The sequence below is a fragment of the Lycium ferocissimum genome, chromosome 8 (genome assembly GCF_029784015.1).
Source record: "Lycium ferocissimum isolate CSIRO_LF1 chromosome 8, AGI_CSIRO_Lferr_CH_V1, whole genome shotgun sequence".
NCBI classification, from domain to species: domain Eukaryota; kingdom Viridiplantae; phylum Streptophyta; class Magnoliopsida; order Solanales; family Solanaceae; genus Lycium; species Lycium ferocissimum.
Window position 1 is genome coordinate 49,556,055 of NC_081349.1, and position 23,590 is coordinate 49,579,644.

The 23,590-nt window shown below is 35.2% G+C and overlaps 1 protein-coding gene across 3 annotated transcripts; it reads right to left on the reverse strand.

Moving 5' to 3' along the window:
* Positions 1-16,430: 16,430 nt before the first annotated feature.
* On the reverse strand, positions 16,431-23,361 carry LOC132068691 (uncharacterized). 3 transcript variants are annotated; one of them, XM_059462359.1, is made up of 13 exons: positions 23,054-23,359; positions 21,731-21,792; positions 21,577-21,657; positions 20,556-20,684; positions 20,367-20,453; positions 20,045-20,098; positions 19,602-19,692; positions 19,455-19,525; positions 19,285-19,354; positions 19,128-19,180; positions 18,206-18,299; positions 17,979-18,076; positions 16,431-16,856 (listed from the first exon to the last, which is right to left on the reverse strand). In XM_059462359.1, the coding sequence occupies exons 1-13, from the start codon at positions 23,250-23,252 to the stop codon at positions 16,767-16,769; spliced, it is 1,179 nt and encodes a 392-aa protein (XP_059318342.1). In that variant the 5' UTR covers positions 23,253-23,359; the 3' UTR covers positions 16,431-16,766. The 3 variants fall into 3 exon arrangements, with proteins under 3 accessions (XP_059318342.1, XP_059318343.1, XP_059318344.1); XM_059462360.1 differs by lacking the exon at positions 21,577-21,657 and having other exon boundaries at positions 23,054-23,361; XM_059462361.1 differs by lacking the exons at positions 21,577-21,657; positions 21,731-21,792 and having other exon boundaries at positions 23,054-23,361.
* Positions 23,362-23,590: the final 229 nt, after the last annotated feature.

The window sequence follows — 23,590 nt, forward strand, 5'->3', positions numbered from 1 at the left end:
GCCATTTCCTACACTCCCTCTTGATATGACCCCTTATACAACAATGGTGACAAATACGATCATCTCATCTAGAAGAGTGTTGGTTATTACCTTGCGAATACCTATTCTGATTGTTGTTCCTCTGACCTTGTCTACCGGACGGAGCACTGCATTAGAGTAAGCGCCTACTGTGCAAGTGCATAATACCCTCCTTTGCCCTCCATTTTGTGAACCACTGAAGCCACCCGAAGATCGGACCTTCTTACTTTGTTCCCTTCCTAACCTCTCTTCACACTACCAATTCTCTTGTTGTTCGATGACCCAACCAGGGACGAAAATGTGCAAGTAGGGGACATAACAAAGACGCACACACAGACTTGATATGCAACACCAGCCCACACACAAATCGGCTCAAGTTGTGCTTTTCTGACGGAATCACATACATTGCATACCTCGCCAGACGAGTAAACTTCAAACTATACTCACGAACGGACATAGTTCCCTGCTCAATCTTCTCAAAATTAGATTTGTGAGCAAATTGTTCCTCATCAGACAGAAATCTCTCCATGAATGCCTCCTCAAATTCAGCCCAAGTAAGAGCTGGAGAATTATTACCCCGCTCAATCTCCCACAATTCGAACCAAGCATGAGCAACATCTTTCAATTGTTATGTTGCAAATTCCACAAGTTCAGAACCATGAGCACCCATTGCCCTTAGAGCTTTGAAAATCTCATCCATAAAGTACTGGGGATCATCTTCTTCTCGTGAACCAAAGAACTTAAGCGGATTCAACCCCGTAAAATTGCTTAAGTCTTCCTCCCCCACCAAGTGACAGATCCTCACCCCTACGTTGATGTTGGGCTGCCAAAAGGGTGGTAAGCATCTGGATCGCATTCTGCATCGATCTAATATCAGCCATGCCTGCAGCACGGGCAGTTGGTGCTGGTGGTGGTACCTGGTCTCCATTGTTGTTTTCAACCGCGGCATTAGCTCCGCAGCGGGCGCGGCTATTGATCCCAGCGCTCGCCCGCCGTATAATGAATTAGAAGCACCATTGCTTCCTTGGTTAGCAGCTCTCGGACAAGTCAAAACCATTTCTGATAGGCATGAATTAACGAACACGTCAGAACGATCCTAACGGAATTTCAAGCTCTATAGCACCATCTAGAATAAAGAATGGGAAACACCTATAAATGTCCTGGTAGTCTTTCGATCATGCAGGTGATCAAGCTGCACAAGGAAGACTCCACTAGACACAACTCCATAGACACAGATAAATCCTAGGATACATCTAAACCTAGGCTCAGATACCAAGCCTGTCATGCCCCATAACCCACCCTAGGCGTAATAGGCATCCGATGAAAACTGTTACAGAAGAAATAAATCAATTTCAACTCATTATGTTGTTTATCACATTTAGGTATTTCTATCATGAACTCAAGATCATCAACAAGCCACTCACAGGCAACAAAAGTATAACACATGCCAATACAGGACCAAATCAACATAACGAAAGGATGACCACTTAAGGTTCCCTAAACCGCATAGAAGCACCACATCAGGGTTATCAACCTCAATGGCTACCCTTTCTCTCGAATAGATAGGCAGAGACCACACCGGGATTGTGAATCCTCGATGGCCGCTCTTCCTCCCGAATGGCTAGGCTAACCCCACTAGGATCCATAGTGACTATCCTTCCTCCCGAGTAGCTAGGCCAAACACAAACAATAGAATCATAGCATAAAAGCCAAATCACAATCAAAGCTTAGAAGCCGATTTACTCATTATAAATTGTGTTCATCATCCCATTAATAGGGATATACACACGTTATCAACTGATTTAAAAATCATATTTAACCATTAATCAATTACGACTCAACTCAACCCGTTCATAGGGCAAAACACTACAAATGTTACTACCATCTATGTTCTTGTGAAAAATATCCCTTATGGGGTAATCCAAGTTCAAGTTTCAAGATTTGTACTTTAGTTCAACAACTCATAGATATAAAATAATGATTTTATATATAGAATATAATGTTTAAGGTTCCATGAGGGCTTGTCCCTCACGCACATGAAACCTTGTCAAAGAAAACATATTTCAAGTTGAGAAAGTATGTTCAAACGAGAGACACACACAACAATCACTCTACAATATATTTAGACGATAATGATTGGAACTTTAATCACTTCTATGAGTTTTCCTTCAATTTCAGAAACTAGAGCTTTTATTCTAAGATTTAAATCTTGTTCTTGAATCCTCCATGAATCACCCATGGATTCTTATTGCTTCCAATACCCTACACTAGTCCAAATACTCTAAATAATTTTAGCAAGTATCAAACAACATACCCTTAAGAAGTTTCCCAAAGTCTCTTTCAATTTCTCTTTCACAAGAATCTAATTGAAGGATGAACTAGCATTAATTTGATGTTAGATTGATGTAGTAATAATGGGAATTGATTAAGAACTTATCTTAGATGTTTTGGTGAAGTCATAGGGTTGTTTTCTCTCAAAAAGTCACCCAAAATGAAGTGGGGAAGGGTTTTGACGAGTTAGAAGCTTATATAGCTTCTAACCAGAAAAACGGGGCCTCGCGCCACCCTTTGCGTCTCAAGGCCAGCACGAGGTGCCTCGCCTACACCACCCTTGCATCGCAAGTATGGCGCACATGGCCAAAAGTTCGTCTGAAACACGAAAACTCGTGCCACCCTTGCTACGTAAAGGTGTCGCGACTGCCTATAGCGTTCAGTATAACAGGCATAACTCCTAGAACAGAGCTCCATTTGAGCTCCACCATATATGGTTGGAAAGACATTTTAATTATCTACGACTTTATGTTTTGAATTTTCTCAATTTCCTAACGCAACTACCCGAAAACTGGGCATAAGTGAGAACTACCTCAGACTTAGGTGAATTTAAGAGCTCTTAAGAACTTCACTGTTTTGTTTGACTTCAAAACGACTATCTTCCACCGGAATTCATCTCGAAAGGATTCATATAGCTAAAATTTCAACTTAATACCAATTTCACACATTCACACCTAATCCGAATTTACGGAGTGTTACATTGTCTTTTGTTCTTTAACTTTTATTCCTACACTGCTTTCAAGAAGTGTTTAGTAGGTTTATTTCTCAAGTATTCTAAGTTTTACACTTGGCTAAAGTTATTCAAGGTGTGTCTTTGCAGTAGAGTTATTATAAAGGTCTTGCAATAGAGTTATTGTAAGGGGGAGGAATTAATAGTTTAATTCCTAGGTTGCAATAGTTTTTAATCTGAAGTTTGCTCGTTTGTAGTGAAGTTTGAGCAAATCCTACTGCAGTGGGTCGTGATTTTACTCCACTTGAGCAAGGAGGTTTCTACATAAATATCTTATGTTATTTACTTTCCGTCTGACTTAAGGGAATAGATAGAGAACCTATTTCTCTATACTGTTTGGTGGACTCGTATATTATGTCACCTTATGTTTTATTAATGCAAGTTCAATGATTTAGCAAAAAAAAAAAATCTCTAATTTCAACTTTCCACATGGCATGTTTAAGGCCACGAGATTAAAGGGTATTCTGGTACATTCTACATATTTTTAGTTAACAACAACAAGATTCAAAAGGCTTCTTTACTTTCTCAAACTCCTGCCAAGTCAAAACCAAACAAACATTCTAAAACGAAGGGAGTATCAATTTTCGGCTCCTGCTATTTACATTTGTTGTGCAACTCTCGGCTATTCAATCAATATGGGTTGCTTATGCACTTATCCAATCTTAAGATCAGAAGTCGGTACTATACTTCCCCTAGTTGGAAGCGTCCTCCTGATTTGGTTCCCAAATAATATTGTTGCAACGATAGGCCTCTAAAATAATCACATGTAGCATGGACTTCAGGTTGGTGTTTCACTCATTAATTGTCCATTTATACATTTTTTCCATTCTGGTATTTAGTTGAAAATTTCATGCATAAAAGTTAGAAGTTTTTAATCACTTGCACTGCATATCATGATTACAAAGTTTACAAATTTACAGGTGATTCCAGTAAAATGCGACAAGATAAATGTAAAAATGGATCTCACTTACTTTCAATTTTATGTCGTTATGTGAATGCACCATAACCAACATCTTCAACATGGTATCATCCTGTAATCTTTGATCTGGATGGTGTTGGTCCTTTGCCTATTGTGCCCTTTTGCCTTTCCGCTCATTCCATTATCTATCTTTCTCAATGAGACCTCGAGGTTTCTCATTAAGAAAAGGCAAATAGACGAGGAAAAAGTGGCCCTTGGGAGGATACAAAGGAATGGAGTGGAAGCAGAGTTGCAGGGCTTAGCAGGCTCTATAGAGAGAGAAGACAAAGGGGAAATGGAAGAGATTGTCACATTTATCACTTTTTGTGGTTAATGTAGCGTCCAAGTTTCTACAGCAAGTCATAGGTATAGACTCGATAGTACTCTTGAGGCATATGTTTCTTCAATCCATAGGATTCTTATCATGGCTCTTTTATCGCACTGCTAGTGTCGCTCGAATTGGAGAAACCAGAGTTACATGTTCTCCAGCCGAGGAAGTACACTAGTTTTCACTTGTGTAGGCATACTTCTCGCCCAAGTAATTCTTCATCTCTCTTCTAGGTTAGAATTATCTTAAAGTGATCATTTTTATTATTTGAAATAACATGTAAAACTTTTTCCTATATTTCTAGGTTTATTTGTCAGGTCTCTTCCTTTCTAAGGAAATCCTAACTATCATCCGAGCACACAGAGTTCCTATATCTCCATATCATTTATCATTTCCCTAGTAGGAAACTATTCATTGTTAAGCGGAGCTTGTGATTGGACCAAAGCATCCTACCCTGAATTACTACGGGCATGTTTGAAGATTACCAATCTTTATTCATGACACTAGTCATGAACCAGCAATTTTATGAATTTTTTGCGTTATGGAAGTTTGGGTCTTCACCTTTCTTGTTGCTCGTATTCTATAAACTGGGTACTCGATTTTATTATAGATAAGTAAATTAATGCGCAATAAATGCAAAAAAAAGTTGGATTTGTGCAAAGCACGTGCATCTTCTCTCTTAACATATAAACACTAAGAGAAAAGTCGCAGCAAAAATCCTCGTGTTGAATTGAGTCTTATAATATAATAATGTAGTGTTTGTATGATATTACAAAAAATCTTCCAAACTATCAAAACTATGATGGACACAGATTTGACGATTCAGGTGGTACTATTGCCATGAATGGGTTCTGGGTCAGATTCTCAAAAGCAATTTACGAAAAAGCAGTCAAGTCCATAACAAACAACTTTTATTCTTAATTTTTTGGCTCCTACTCTTTACGTTTATATGTAACTCTCGGTCATTCCATTAGTATGGGTCGTCTATGCACTTATCCAATCTAGGGGCTAGAAGTCGGTACTCGTTTTTTTTATCTATACTTTTCCAGTTGGAAGCGTCCTCATAGTTTGGTTCCAAAATAATATTGTCGCATCTGTAGGCCTCTCAATCATCGGATGTAGCATGGAGTTCCAAAATTAGCTTGGTGTTCCTCTCAGTAATTGTCCATTTGTAGATTTTTTTTTTTCCTTTCTGGTATCTAGTTGAAATTTTATTGAAGGAAATTAGAAGTTATGAATTCACTTGCACTACATATCATACTTAGAAAATTTACAGGTTTACTAGTGATTCAAGTCATGTACGACGAGATAAATGTAGGAGATGTGCAAAAGTTAGTCTCACTTACTTCCAATTTTAAGGAGGCGTACTAGTGATAAATGTACTAGTGATTCAGGTTTACTTTGCGTATTGTGGAGTTTTTGTCTTTCCGCTCATTCCATTATCGATCTTTCTTAAGGAGACCCGAGCACACAGGGTTCCTATATCGGCGTATCATTTGTCATTCCTCTAGTAGGGTGCTATTCATTGTTAAATGGACCTTGTGATTGGACCGGAGCATTCTAACCCGAAGGAACCACAATACTATACAGGGGCATCTTTGGAGATGACCACATCTTTATTCATGACAGCAGTCATGAACCAGCAGTTTTATGGCTTCTATGTGTTATGAAAGTTTGGGTCTTCAGCTTTTTTTCTTCTCATATTGTATTCATAGGGTACTTGATTCTATTGGAGCTAAGGAGATTAATTTACAATAAATGCCAAAAAATAAAAAGCTTTGTTCGTGCAACACATGTGCATCTTATCTATAATATAACATATAAACACTAGGAGAAGTCTTAACAAAAATTCTCGTGTTGAATTTAGTCTTGTAATATAATAATGCAGTGCTTGTATGATATTACGTAAAAAAAACTTCTAAACTATCAAACTATGATGGACACTGACTTGTTTGTTTGTACGTTATGCTAAAGAAAAGATGCACGTACATTGCACGGGCACGAAAACCTTTGCCATCATAATATAAATAGTCAGAAGTATAATTTTGGCTCATACATTTAAATTTGGGAAAATGACCTAATAATACCACCTAACACACTATATTATAAAATATAAGGATATTTTTCCTTATTTACAAAACATAATAACTTAATTATAAATCATACCAGATCTAGAAATTTAAAAGCCCATTCTTCCCTTGACCTTTTCACAACCCCCACCCTTCCTTTGCCCTTTTCCTAGCCGCCACCCTTCCCTTCCCCTTCTGCCCCTTCTACTCAACCTCTGCTTCAAATCTAAGAATTATAACAGATGCCTATGTCCAGCTATGTTAGAACCTCGACAAAGATAATCGCAAGATGAAGGAAATATAGTTTTTAACTGGAATACAAATGCCGGAAGTGGCAAATGATAGAGTTTTCCAAAGAAGAATGTTTTAATTATTATCGATAGACGCTTCTTTTCTGATTCATTGATTGAATCTTCAACATATATTATCTTCTTGACCCGTTTCATTCAATTACTCAAAAAATTGAGATTCTTTAACACAGAAGGTTCTTCCTTTTCTGCTGATATACAAATTTCTAAACGACTAAAACACCTCATAGCAAATATTGGACTTTAACATAATCACTTTCAGTACTACAAGGATTCCTTGTAAACTGACTTGTTTATGCGGACCTTCAACCTGTTGCATCCCTTTTTATTTGTTGTAGTTGTATTAAATTTCAGTCAAATTTCAAAGTGAGATTCAAAATTGTATCAAATTTATATGAAAGTTGTATAAAATGTTGTTATAGTTGTATTAAATTTTCAAAAACCTAACATGAACTTTATACAAAATTTTATACAATTATATACATATTTCACACTGTTTTTATACCGCTTTCATAAACGAAAAATGTGATAATTCTAAGCCTTGAGTGAAATATACATATTTCATATAAGTAAAAATTTTAAGCTTTGGGTGAGATATACATATTTCATATAATTTTCATACACAAAATATTGAGCGAAATTTTTTAGGCTTGAGGGAGATATACACATTTCATACAGTTTTCATACACAAAATCTTGAGCGAAAATTTTAAGCCTTGAGTGAATTTTCGTATATGTTTTGTAAAAAATCTATCGTTATGTTTTGTAAACTGAAAAGTATCGTCGTATTTTATAAATATACCCTATTCTTATGTATATATACGTCATTCTCCGTTTAAATTTTAGTTAGTTGGAGAACCTTTTGCATCATAATACAAAGGCAAAAGTACACAAACTGCCCATTAAAGGCACAGCATTTTCCGAATTTGCCCATGTATGAAATATTTACCTGAAATATCCATAAAGTCTAAAAATTTACCCCAGTTGCCCATTCTACTCTATTGTGTACGAGATCATGTGCTCAGGTAAGCGTTCTTTCTTTTATGGTAGTGAAGTATTCCTTTCATTTATTGCTTTTGTCCTTTTCTTTATTTTCTCCTTTATTGAAGGTGTCCTTTGCTGACATCTTTATTATTTGTTTCCTCTTTTTGGTGTTATTTTGTTTTCTTTTTTTGTCCCTTTCTCTTAATTTCTTCTCTCTTTTTTTTTTTTTTGGTTAGTTTATCTTCCTCTTTTTTTGTTCCTTTCTCTATTCTTGTCTTTTTTCCTTTTTAAAAATAAAAATAAAATATAAACATAAAGATAAAAATAATAGCTGATTGTTTAAGACTAACAAAAATATAAAGAAAATAAATAACTAGAATGCAATATGAAATAATTAAAAAAAATACTAAAGTCACTAGCTTATTTATTAAAATCTAAATTAATACAAAACATATGTTAATAAATTTTATTTTTTGCAAATGAAAACAAAACTTATATCTAAAACATGACTACTTTTCGTAATCTGTTTTACAAATAACACTTGCTAAAATTATATAAAAACCACAATTAAACTTAAACTCTATTTGTTGTAAAAAAAAAATTACAAATTCTTTCTCTTTTGAAAGAATGAACATATCCTTTATGATACCCTATCAGTATATGACATACATCATGTGGGTATTACAGAGGACTAAGGAATATTTTTAATCATAATCTATGATATTATGTTATTATATGATGTATACCATATGAGTATCATAGAGTACTGAGAAGTATTTTTTTATTTTTTTTAAGAAATGAACCAATGTCTATGATACCCTCTCAGAATATAATATATGTACCATATGGGTGTCATGGATGATTGATCACTTTTTTGAGGAAATGAATTAATGCTCTATGATATCTTGTCAGTATATGATATATCATGTGGGTCAATCATCCATGATACCCTGTCAGTATATGATCTATACCATGTGAATATCATAGAGGATTGAGTTGTGCTTTCTTGAAGGAAAGAACAGTCCTATGTAATACTTTGTCAGTATATGATATATACTATGTGGGGTATCAATTATCATAGAGGACTGATGAGTGTTTTTCTTTTGAAGGAATGAATTGGTCATCTATGATACAATGTCAGTATATGATATCTACAAAGTTAGTATCATAGAGGACTGAGTGTTTTTCTTGAAAGAATGAATGGTCAGTCCTTTATAATACCCTCTCAGTATATGATATCTACCATGTGAGTATCATAGAGGATTCAGGAGTGTTATTTTGAAGAAATGAACTAGCCTTTTATGATACTCTGTCAGTACATGATATATACAATGTGATATCATAGCATATTGTAACAGTATACTTCAACTGCTACCGATTTGGTATACTATATGCTGAAATAAAGTGTTTTTAATAATTGATAAAGGAAAAATAAAAACAAATAAAAGATGTACTATATCAGTTGTCTTTTTATTGATATACGGAAAAAAAAAAAAAAAAGTAACAACAATAAAGGAGCTAAAAGGTTTGTAAAACAAGATTATGAAAAACAAGAAATAAAAAAAATCATTGAAAAAATATCAATGAAATTAGAAAAGGAGAGGAAAAAAAAAAGAAAATGAGAAAAATAACGACAAAAGGTTTAATGTATAAATTGGTTTGATAACTAATTTAGAAAAACATAAGATGAGAAAAAGAAAGACAGAAGTAATATAAAAAAAGGTGAACGAATGATTATTGTGGCAGTTATCTTTTCTTATTGCATAGAAAAACAAGAAAAATAAAGAAAAAGAGCAAAAAGAAATTGAATGAAATTAGATTATGGAGGGAAAAAAAAGATATAAAAAAAAGAATTAAATAAAATTAAAAAGGGACAAGAAATAAAGAAAATGAAAAAAGGAAAGAAAACAGAAAGAAAAAAGAAACAAAAGGATGATTAGTTTGATGGGTAGAGAAGTAAATGGGTAGACAGGGATAATTAATCTGCCTTTGATGGGCAATTATATAGTTTACCCTAATAATATAAATGACTATATACTTATAAAGTTACGGATTTAAAACGTAGAATAATAATCATAAAAACTGATCAATGAATAAGGATAGTGGGAGACCGTACCTAAATTTTCAAGAACATAAAAAAGAAGGGCATCCAACTATGATACAAAACAAATGAACACTAATGAGATTCTCAGTATTTCAGTAAGTTCATGTTTTCTCTTTTGTTTTTTAAAATTCTTGAGGACATCTATTAAGAAAGAAACCGGATACCTTGAATATTAAAGGAAAAATGAAAAATGATTTATCAGTTTCTTTTGATCTTTTTTATTTTGTTGATTTTGGTCTCTGCGAAAGAGAACATGAGTTAGGTAAACAAAGGAGGAGGAGGAGGTTAAACTCACCAAAGTAGAGTAATTGTTGCCAAAAGTTTAGTCGACTTCCAACTGAGGAGTGTAAATTCCTTCACGGCAAGTAGGGGTGTGCATCATTCATATTAAACCGAAAATTAAATTGAACCGATATTTTTTTTTTTTTTTTGTCTGTGTTTTTGGTTATTTGGTTGGTTTTTTGATTTTTGGTTTGGTTTTGTCACGCCCTAAATCTGGAGAAGCATGGCCAGCACCCGGTGCAACACTCGGTCCGAGCGAATCACTCTGACTCTGTAACTCTGGAGGGGTAACCCTCAACTTAGGTCGACAAGGCCTACCTGCAGACAAACAATACCAACAAAAGTCGACAAGGCCGCACTCTGAATATATATAAGACTGTCTATCTCATCTGAACGGGGCATACACACCCTAAACATACATATAACTAAACAAGCCGACAAGAACGTACACAACCAACGGTGTCAAAGTAGACATATACAAGGCCGGCAAGGCTACAACACTGACATACTATACACAAGACTCGTCTACAAGCCTTTAAAGAGTAAACAACTGTATCATGGACGGGACGGGGCCCCGATCTACCCATCAAGTCTACATATACAAAAGGAAGACTCCAAATAGACCTGGCAACTCCGGACAAAAGGAGCTCACCAATCAGTTGATATTTGGTCCCGCCTACTGGGGAGGTCTGTCGGTCTTTTTTTCAATACCTGCAGGCATGAATGCAGCGCCCCCGATAAAAGGGACGTCAGTGCGAAACAATATACCGAGTATGTAAGGCAATAGAATAACTGAAACTGAACTGAAGCATAGTAATCTGGAGGCCAAGGGATGCCCTGAAATAACTCACCTAATCTGACTCATATCAAAATGCAATGCAATAGTATCATCTATCATGACCAAGTGGCCAGGCAACCGTAAAATCTCACTGACCATAAGGCCGTGCAACTGCCCTCACTTAACCGTCGGCCGGGCAACCGTCTCCCATCGTCCCGTCGACCAGTAATCCTCTCACCGACCCGTCGGCCGTGCATATCCGTCTCACCGACCCGTAGGCCGTGCATATCTCGTCCCGGCGACCAAGTGCCCAGGCTATCTATCTCACTGCCCAAGTGGCCAAGTTAAAGAAAAATATATGTATATCATGTTGTATATCAAGTGTAAACTGAAATATATGAAGATGTCAACATATCTCTTTCTAACTCTTCTACTAACAGGGAACTAAGGAGCGGATAGAAACCCCTCAGAAGATACAATACCACATCTAGAAGCGTTACACCTCTGTGACAGCTCTAAACAATAATTCTCTTCCTTTAAGATTCGATAAGCGCTTACTATCTACGGATCATGCCAAGAAAAGAAAGGATAGCCATTACATACCTCGTGTCATCAATACAAACCAATCAATGAACTTGTCTTTACTAGTACGACAATCCTATAACAAAGGTATACATTTATTAACTTAGGTATAGCTAGTATATCACGTATATCGAATGATAACTCGTTTCTAAAATGAATCGGACAACATTTCTCCTATTCTTTAACAACCACAACTCAACCAAACAAGACCAACAATAATAACTACAACCTCTCTTACTACTCCATGGACTCAAATCATCAAAACACAAGAGTATACACGAAACAGCCCGATGTACACTTATATACAATGCCTCTATACAAGCTACCAAACCCCCACCGATCTCCATATCATTGAAAAAACAACCCATAACCTACTTATATACAACTACTACAATTTGAACTCACGGCTTTTGATCACCATCCCGTGAGTTCTTCAACAAATACATACCTTACACGCTCATACGAGCTCGTAGAAAGTCGTAGATGAAGAATCGAACTTGGGTCGCCTTCATAGAAACTTCCCGACACCTTACATCACGAAGAATTCTCCTATTTGCTTAGAATAAAATACAAAATTGTTGCCTGTTACCAACATAAAACGTTGCTACTTTGCCTCTTCTTAAGAGACCAAAGGAGAGCTAAAGTGAGATGATCTCCAAAGTAAAATGAGACCAAGTTGCTGAAAACTTTTTTGCATCCTCAAAGTTAAATTCTCCCAAGGTGAATATGAAACAAACTTGCTGGCAACTTTCTAAATAGAGCATTTAATACATTTTGTCCTACTAAAGCTAAATTGAGGCGGTGGATGTGCTAATCCCTTTTTTTTTTTCTTTTTTTTTCTTTTCTTCCTTTTTTTTCCCCTCATCAGACAACTGTGCCAATCCATTATTGACCAAAATATTATAATAACAAAGTATATATTCCTATGTTTATCCAAAAGTAGTACTTTAATATAATATGATAAATTTATTTTTATTAATTAACACATTTCTGAAATTCTTTCATAAACATTAAGACATAGATAAAATTTATATTTTATCAAATTCTCATTTTTCCACCCTAATATCAAGAGTACAAAATTTTGTACTATCAATTCTCAAAATGGAAAAGATAACTTTCTTTTCTTATGAGCAAATAATTTATATCTTTATAATAGAGAAAATTCCATTTATAAACTTCTTCATATCATGTGTATAATTTAAAGCATATCCAAAAGTAGTAACAATATAGCTACCCGAAATCATACTTATCAAATCTTCAATGAAAGGTTTTGCTTAATGGAAAATATATATTAATGGCATCAAGGTTGTCATTGATGCCAGTGTCATAAACCCTCTATAACCTCATGAATGACCCTAATCCCTTTAAGCTCATGGATTCACTATAACGCATCCTACACCAAGATACGAGGTGTTATAGGTTTCTGATTTAAGATTTAAAGATTTCAATTTTTCGATTTGGTTTTGGATTTTAAAAAGTAAAAAACTGAAAAAATCAAATTATTATATACATAGATATCTGGCTTTCTTTACTTAGAGAGAAATCATAAGGTATTTTAGCACTTTCTTAAATGGCTTGGACCTGATCAAGTAGCACTTTCTTTATTGACTTGGACCTGATCCCCTTGGCCCTTTATCAAGTGCTGAAAATTTATTATTAGCGAATCACTTGATTATGTTTGTGTTGCTTACTATGATCTCCCGTGTCTGTTACACCTTGTCCTCCATTCATATTGTTTTGCCAATATTTTGGCCGTTTATCACTGATGTGATTTTATTTCATATCTTTTGGAGCCGAGGGTCTATCTGAAACAGGCTCTTTACCCCGCAAAGGTAGAGGTAAGGTCTGTGTACATCCTATCCTCTCCAGACCCATTTGTGGAACATTGGTATGTTGTTGTTGTGGTTCCATTTGCATAACTGTTTCACTCCTTGATTTCCAATGACTTTATCAATCGATATCCATCGACTGCCTTCTTTTGTTTTTTTTTTTTTTTTTTTTTTGATTCTGCATTCTCTTGATTCTTCACCTTCTCCTCATCAATAGATAGAAGTTCTGGATGTTATACATGACAATCAACTTCAGCATGACCTTGTACCTTGCAATTTCTATGGTATTTTGGAAGATAGACATACTTAATATTGATCCATTTTGCTTTGGCTTCCCCTGAAGTCCTTCTTAAGCGTACACTGATCCTTTGAGGAAATTGACTTAGCAAATCTACCTTAACCTTCACCCTAGCACAACTAGGTCTTGTTTGATTTTTTTGTGGCCATGTCATTGATGTCAACCTGTAAAGTTTTACCTAACTGTTGTTGCAAGAGAGCATATGAATACCGTTACAAAGTAGTTGGGAGGCAAATATGGGAAGGAGATCCATGCTATTGCAATTGACGTTTCTTCATCAAGATCAAACAAAGAATCCCACTTTAACGTTCTCATCTGATATAAACATTCATTGATAGTAATAGGGGTGTACACGGACTGGGTTGGTTCGGGTTTTTCAAATACCAAACCAAACCAATGGTGTCAGGTTTTTAAATTTATAAACTAAACCAAACCAATAAAAGTCGGGTTTTTCAATCTCGGTTATTTTGGGTTTGTCGGTTTTTTCGATTATTATTTTTTTTGTTGCATTTGCTTGACCAAAAATAAGTTTTTTTTATCCTTTTTCTCTCTGCCCAGTTTTTGCTTTGTTGATCATGAACAAAAAACTTCTTTTTTCCAAGTCAAACATGCGCATACACTTAAAACAACACCAAAATGTAAATGTTATACTCAAACTGTAACTATTATCTTAGACAAAATAAAATATAGTAAAAAAAAGGATGAGGAGGAAGCCAAGAGTAGATTGTATATGATGTGATTAAGAGATATGTCTATACTTCTGAAAAAAATACAAGCATGCTTAGGTTGTACTAATATAAATAGTAAATGGATTTGCTTAAGCGCCGGTAGGTGCTACTAACAACTTCATTTCTCTTCTCTTTTTCCTTGTCTCTTCTTCTTGCCCATGGGTTTGAGGGCGAGGCATGTGCTAAAGCGCAAAACTTTCTAATCAAATTGTTTGTATATTCCATTTTCGTAATGCTCTATAATATGACGACCTATAGCCTCATCTTTGCAATAACGCATCAGTTTTGATCATAATTTTTGTGCTTCTTCCGTTTCTTTGTGGCATTAACCAAGTGCAACCTTGCGTTAAAGAAGGTATTCTTATTCTTAACACAGAGCTATGAAACTAACACTTTGATAAAGTTATACAAATATTCATAAATTATACACGTATAAAATAATTAAAAAATAATTATATACATATAATCGGGTCGGCTTGGTGTCGGTTTGACTTTTTTTAGTTAAAACCAAACCAAACCTATTACGGTCGGGTTTTTTTCTCAATACCAAACCAAACCACTAATCGGGTTTTTTTTCCGCTTGTCTTGGCTTGTTTGTCATGGTTTATGTTTGCTTTTCAGACACCCTAGATAGTAACATAGAATGCAGGCTTGGATAGTGGATGCACGTAATCTTCAAGCAAAGTGAGCCTGATAAGGACATATCTAGGGGTGTCAAATGGGCAATTACTGAATTGACCCAATCAAAATGTAGTTAATAAACGTTTAGCTAACATCGTCAAAAGTTACTTTAAAGTTACGCTAAAAATGGGCTGGTAATGACCCATCCAACTTGACGCAGTTTTTTTGAGGGGTCTATTTTCTAGAAAAATATTTTTCGTGAAAAATATTTTTGCGGATTTTTCATGGAAAATATTTTTGAAAAAAACATTTTTTGTCAAAAATATTTTCCTTCATATCAAACACACCACAAACTTATAAGATATAGGATACAAGGAAAGTGAATACATAGAAAAAAAAATAAAGTAAATCTCAAGCAATAAATCCAAATTTAAATAAATCTTAAAAATGGGCTAGAATTAGGCTAGTATTAGGTTAAGTTGGAGACCACTTTAAAATCGCCATGCCGCATGTTGGGTTGGGCCGCATACATAAAAATCAAATTTCAACATGAAATAAATCATTGAGCCTTGATAACCCATAAAATTTTGGACGGGTTGGCATTTTTATTATCATCATTTTTTGACATATTTGACAGCCCTAGACATACCTATTTCTTAGAAGTCCAATTTAACTTCCACTAATATTTGAGTTCCTGAAATTGTTTAGTGGCCATTAGTTTATTGTCGCTGATTAATTGCCGTTGAAAGCCACTTTTATGGTAGTGAAAGTGAATAGCAGAACTAGCCTAATCTTGGGAGTAGCATTTCGGTTTCAAACAATTGCCGAACTAGCCTGCAGAGTGACCCCATTCGCAATTCTAGATGCATGTCCGCATTTGCAACGCCTGGCCAGCACCCCCTCTTTCACAATTGTGGCCTTTGGGTCACAATTGCTACTGACACCTGTAGCTTTCAAAATGCAGCTTCTTGAAAGCAACTCCCCTGCATTTTGGACCTTTTATAACACTCCAACGCCTTGATGTCTACTTGTATAAGCCCTATGCTATGTCTTTAATCCATATCACATGACAGAAGAATAAAAGGATCGCCGCAGAATACAATGAGCGCGATGCAGAATAGGGCTTCTAAAGGTACAATTCCCTTGCACAAGCTCAAAAACTATATAAAATTGCAAGGGCATGACTACACTTCTATGTTGCGCCGCAGTATTAAGGACATGAATTAGAGGACTCATTTGTGGTTAATTGTCAACTATCGTCGACATCCAAAGAGCACAACATAAAGCACAACTCTACAAAGAAAACAAATTGCCATGCATTTTGGTCTTGCTTGATAAACCCCATTAATTACTTGAGAACATCTCCTGATTTCGAGTAAAGGATCATTTCATTGCCACAAGACCGCTCAAAATAATAATAGCCAACAAATGCATAGGTTTGTCTATTAAGTATAAAAATACGTATTGTATACACAGAATATCATATAATATACATTAACATACATATAATATACATAATCAGTGTATAGGTTTTGTATATTTTGGCCAGCGCCCGTAAGTAATTTCGGCCATGAAGAAAGCCTAAAATGCCCTGGAATACACTTGGGCTTATTCATTGCCTCCTATAAACCCCCTAAATTAAAAGCTGAGAAATAAATGTAGCAGCTGAGAAATAAATGTAGCATTCTTGTCTATCAGTTACAGTTTTCCCACATTAACAACTAGTAAAGCAGCTTCTACCATTTTACACGAAAAAGTATCAAACACTCACACTAGTTTAGGGGAAAAGATTGGTAGTTGTTGATGGAAAACCCTGCAACTACACTTTAAGGAACCTGTCAAACCAATCACTCGCTTCCTTTACCATCAATGGAGTCATTTGATGTCCAATGCCAGCTTGGGCTATCAGCTGAAATGTTAGAACAAAAATTTCAGAAATGGCATGAAAACTGGCCACCTAAACTGGAAAATAACTGATATGTACAAACATTAATGTTTTCAATTTTTTTTTTTCTTTTTTGAAACTGGTAATTGAACATTAATGTTTTCAATTCCTGCAACCTTTGCTATCTTGACTTTCAAGCAAAAGTCAACTACCAGAATTTAATACTAATAAGAAGTAATGTTTTCAAAAAATAATATTAAAATTCCAAATCTGCTGGGCCAGTGAGAATGGTAGAATCCAGCACTTTCATGTAGAATCCAGCACTTTCATGACTAATTCAGCTCAAATGGCAAAGTGACAAACATAAACATCACTCAGATAGCACAAAACTGAAAATTCTGGAAGAACACAAGACTTACTAAGACACCCAAGATATAGTGGATAATATAGTAAAATTAATAAAAATTATCTTGAAAGTACCAAAATAAAGAGATGGGTTACAAGTTTGATAACCGAAATTGGAAAACACACCAATGGCATATAAACAAACATGAGATAATTACAGTCCAATGCCTTTCGATGAGCTAATTTACAAAATAGCCAGCTAATGTATAGTTTTTGTAAATTAAGTATAACTATACATAGAATATTTGTCAATATATATATATATATATACATATATAATTCACATAAATGTATATGTATAATATACATAATCAGTGTATAGGTTTTGTATATTTCGGCTAGCATCCATAATTAATTTTGGCCGACGGTCCAAAAATGAAAAAAGCCCTATAAACATCTGGACTAATGTTACTTGTTGCTTGATATTGGCTATCAGTACATGCATGTGTGCCTATGACTGTTTTATATGCTGTGCTTTATAGAGAAATGGGCAGACAGGCGATAGGATTGATTGGTATAACCAAAAAAAAAAAAAAAATCCAAAGGGTCAGTCAGAGATTAAAACACAGTGTAACATTTTTCTTTCAAAATCAGCAAGTGAGACAATCAAACCACAATTTGTTTACTACTTATTTCTCCCTTTTCAACTCTTAAAATCAAATTACCTGATGATGAAGAAAGAAAATAAGCTTTCGTTTGTTTTCCTGAAAAAGGAAGGTGACAGTGAGGATAACTTTGTACCTTGAAATTAAGTGGACAGTCAGCATCTGCACAAGCTTTATGGGCTCTTGACTTTGGAATATCCAGGCCAGCAATTGGACAACGAGGATCTTCCTCTCCTACATATCCCAAATGTAGAGTTATTTGAAAAAAAAAATTGAAATGGTACATACCTTCTGACAATTTATGTACTAACTAAATGGTGATGGCATGAAATATCACAAATCATATGAACGAATAGATCATACCATTTAAAATCAGCAAGGGGCGTGGTGCAATGGCCGGTACTGTGCATGGTGAATCAAATTGAGATGCCAAACCTGGAGCAATTCTGTCCCAAACCTGGTCACATATTCTAATTAACGTCAAAATTGAAGTCATTGTTTGATGAATACTATCATGAGAAGTTAACAACTTCTAATGCTACCTTTTGGAAATTGATAATATAACAATATATACAATTTTTGTTTATAAATTAAAAGTTGCCTTGCCACCAGTCTAACTTGAAGAGTCAGTTGGTACCGGTTTTCTATCTTAATTAGTAGAAACTAATTGAGAGTTAAACTAAAGAAGGATGAGTCTCAGCCTCTGCTTATTTATACATCAGCTGAAACTCATTGTTCTACTGGTTACACCAGAAAGTAGTAAAATCTATGAGAGTTCCACTAACGAAGGATGTGCCTCACCTTATTTATATGTCAGCTAAGCATCTAAGAATAAATCCAATAAATGTGAGATCTCATTTTTCATCTGTTTACTCAATAGACCCTGCTCCCATCCACGGGAACTTGCTTAAACAGATTCAGTTTTCCCGTTACTGCTCACTTTTCCCCTAAAATGATCATGGATGTTTAGAGAATTTCTGGTGAAAAGTCTTGATCAACTGAAAAATAGGAGCATTTTTTTCCTTTTCTTTGGACTACAAATTTAAATAGCTACAACTAGTGCATCCAGCCACAGGCTTGCTCCTAAGAAACTTACATCAACAAATCTAGAGTTAATTTTACTCTTGCACTTTGCTTTTGGTGATAATAAACAAGATATGATTGTCCCTAATCTCCAGACACTTTAGCATCAAGTTTATTTAAAAGAATGAAGCAATTTGAATAAACTAAAACAGAAGCTGCATCAACACAATGATCAAGTCGCTTGGCCAGAAAGGGTCCTGACCTTCTGAACCACTTCTTTATCAATCTCATTCTTCCCTAAATCAGAACGTGCTTCTGAAAGGACAAACAAATGACATCTACAGTATGTTAAGAACCACATAAACAACACTAATGAGTAGCTGATAAAACCAATTACAAGTTAAACTAGTTTGTGTCACCTTCAAACACAGCCTTGATACTGTCAACTCTTGCCTGCCACCGATCATGCTCGATTGCCCACTGAAATCCCTGCAACCTCATCACAAGATCTCCATAATAAATCTCCTGTTGATATATCCATAACTCTTTCCGTATCTTCACACCAACTAATATTCAAGTAAAGGGTCACCTGAACTCCAATTATAGGAACAACCACTGCATAGCGAGTGTCGGCAAATGCAGCAAACCATGCATGCATACCTGCAACACAGAGCATATATGAACTGGACATGTTTAAGAAACAGTTAGATATTGAATGGAAAGTGACTCGCCTAACCTCCAAGCGATTCACCAGTAATTCCTATCCTTGACGAGTCGATATCTTCCCTCTCTGTTAGATAATCCGCCAGTTTTATCAAGTCCCAGACCTTCAAAATTTGCAGAGAAGTATTTTTCTCAGAGGCTAGATACTATTCCTCCTGTCCCGACTTATGTGGCGTCTTTTCCTTTTTAGTTTGTCCTAAAAAGAACGTCACCTTTCTATGATTAGAAATAACTGAACTTTAAATTTTTCATTTTACCCTTAATGAAATGATTTATAGCCACACAAATGTCTAAGGTTTGTTTTACACCGCAAATTTTAAAAGTCTTCCTTTTTTCTTAAACTTTGTGCCAAGTTAAACGGTGCCACATAAATTGGGACGGAGGGAGTAGATAATAGGCGCGGTGGTCTGAGACTACAAACTGTACTTTATCAAGGACAAATCTCCATTTCCTTACCGTATCAAATATGAAAGGCATTGTATCACCGTTTTTCCATGACGATATAAGGGCCTGTATTGTTAAAAAAAAGGTCTGGTTGATCAACTCAATCAAATAGTAGCATCCAAGCATTCCAGATAAAGAAAATACTACGGCAAGTTCAGTTCTTGATTTCTCCTCCTCCTTAATATGATACAGGATATTAAGGCCTAAGGTTTTGCTGCTAAATGCAGAATAACTGTGCATAGTATAATTTTAGGACAGCTCGGCCATAGCCTATTGGACCTGGGTGTACTTATTTCTACGAGAAGATAACCAAGAGCAAAACGTCTGTTCTTACATCACGATATGTTGTCATATTGGTGGCACGTTCTCCATGGTATCGAGAATCAATTGCTACAGCTATGTATCCCCTCGAAGCATATGCCTGAAGCCAAGAAGAAAAAAAGTGAATCGTACATAGAATTGTCCTTATTGCTCTGCTCCATGGTAATATGGGGAGTAATTTTAAGAAAACAGAAAATATCACCTCAAGCAATGGCCGTAACCACTCTTTATATTTGTTTGTACTATGCAGGAAGACAATAGCTGGCCTCTTCTTCTTATCGGTTTCCTTCAAGCTCAATACCAAGACAGGCAACAGCCCTTGCTCTCCTTCCTGGAAATAATGATGAAAGAATTATCATTGATGCAGCCACTTCATTGGACTGCTTCCGCTCAGTCTTTTTAGATTATCATAGAACCGTTGACACCTTTATTTACTTTTCAAACACCATAGAGGCACTCCAGTCCAAATATAGTGAAATGAATAGTGAGGATTCATATAGCCAACCCTAATTGGACATACATTGAAGCTTAGTTGCTTATAGCATAGTCGTTTTTGTTTTATAGAGATAATCCAGTTGACACTAGTACTCTTCTTAACTTTACATAAGATCATGTTGGAACTGCAAGCAAGACAACTGGTAAATAAAAGTATATCTCCTATCCCAACTAATATGAATAAGGGATGAAGGCATTGTATTCTATCTCTCCCAGTATGCTTTTTGGGATTCTTTCATTTTTGGCCCCTTGGCCAAACTTAATTATGGGCTCTAGCCAAAATATACAAAACCTATACACTGATTACGTATATTATATGTAAATTTATGTATAGTTCATGTATAATATATGTATACTATATGTATATTTATACTTAAATATACAAAACCTATACATTTGCTGGTATTTTGTAAATTAGATCACCTAAAGACGTTGGACTGTAATTATCTCTACTTTGTTCCTACACATTAGGGAGGGAGGAAAGGGGAACACTGAATATCTATACTTTTATTTACACTTGATGGGGAAAAAAGGCACGATTAATATATATCATAAAGAAACTTCTCTTGATTCCGTTGATAGGTAGAAACTACTTGCATTTTTAAGAAAACATGAGAAGAAAATATTTGTTTAGCTATATAGTATCTTTTCCTGTGAATGGAACATGTCAATTGTATACGGTAATGGGTAGATTGATCAATGTAATGAAAATATAGAAATAATGTAACCTCTGTGGTCAAGTAGAAATTTTCCTCCTGAAGAAGTTCCTTCATATTAGGAATATCTTCCTTAGGGCAAGATGCCATTACCTGTATTGACAAGTATCGCCTGTCAAGAATGTGCAGAAACAAAAATATAAAGCTTGTGAAGGAGTTGTATGACCTCACTGAATATTGGCTTTGATGGATCATTTACAGGTTTTCCAGGTATCACACTGAGTGAAACTGGAAGGAATTACACATAGGAAAACAAGTTCTTTGATTAGTCTCAGGGCTGTAAGACAAGAATTCACCAAGTCTACCAAATAGGGAAAAAACAAACTAATCTCAACATCGATATGTATAGTTGAACAAGAAAATCCAGTAGCAGAAGGCCCTTTTTTCGGACTGTCTTCTTTTCAGGCCTCCACGGTAGTCCAGGGAGATTTTATATGATTAAACTTTTCCACTTTGAAAAGCTGAAACTTAAAGAGAAGTATCACAGGTCTGATACAAAAATAAATAAATAAATAAAATAAACAACAAACGCAAGTACAAAACACCATCACTTTCCCAATGAGCTCATTTAGGAACTTGTTTCTATCAATAAATGAACAACAGATACAACTACTACCATGAGATTGATGCAGTTGCTACAGAAAGATTGAGAACATTCTGATATTAAAGTTGTTCTTTAAATCTATATTCCCTCCGTCCAATTTTAGCTGTAGTTTTAGTTTAAAAAAATTGTCCCTCATTTTAGGAATTCAAGACTAAAGGACAACTCTTTCCAACTATACCGTTAACAATAAAGAAGTAGTTTTTTTAATATTGCTAAATTCTCAAAAACATTTAATAAATAGCTACTTATAATAAATAGAGGTAACTTAGTAAATTATATCTTGTACGGAGTATTAATTATTTTTCTTAATGGACGTTAAAAGAACTAAAGAGACAGTTAAAAATGGGAAGGAGGAAGTAATAAAGAAAATAAATTTGGTGCAGACAGTCAATATATTTTGACTAGTTGCGGAAGAAAAGAGAAACAAATAAATAGGTGCGAGCAAAAGAAAATACTTTCACACCTTCATTAGTAGTCACCGCAATTTGACCTATGAAAGAAAACAAATTGAAGAAAAAGCATTCACCATTCTCAACCTGTAAACCCCTCACATTAAGGGTGTGTTGGTACGGAGGAAATTTCCAATTTTCCAATGATTGGTTAAAATATTTTCTTTAAAAAAATAAAAAATAACATTCTAAGTTTATTGTCTCCTCCCTCCTCCACCAAACCCCACCCCTTGACCATCTCACCCCCACTCCCCACCCCATTCCACCTCCATAGCATTTTGCTAGATTACATATAAATGTTCGGATAAATTTTTTTTGCTTACTCACAAAACAATAAAAAGCAAGTAAAAATCCCACTTGTTTTTCAAAAAAACATTAGGTGAGAACTTAACCAAAAAGGTAAGCAATAGAAGGAAAAGGTGGAAAGAAAAAGGACCTTGAGGAGGACGACGTGTGCGAAGGACTTGAAGAAACTGAGAACGGAGCTTGGCGCCATCAATAACCTCTTCCGTCGCCATTCGATCAGTGAAAAAGTTAGCTGAGAAGCTGTTGTAAATATTTGAAACTCGGCCTCGGTGTTTATATGGCTTGTCGGACTGCACATGCAATATGGGTCCCACATGTCTCCCCAACATATTGCTGCGTTGCGGCCGTGATTTTGGATAAGAAACACAGCAGGAAGGTTCTTACAATTGGCTTCTTCTTTTCGTATTTTTCTATTTCTACTGTACAGAAATGTCAGGAAGATTCTGACATGTTTGCTTTTGGTCCTTATATTCCAAGTTGAGGGTATCTTAGTCAATTTGTTGGTTTGCTGATATAGTTGTACATAGAATACTTGAACCTTTTCTGGACGAATATGTATCCGATTATATTGTATTGTGTACAGTATTATATTGTACTGTATTGTTTTGATAAATTTAATTTTTTTCGGTCCATTTTATTTGTCGTACTTACGAAATATAGTTGTCAT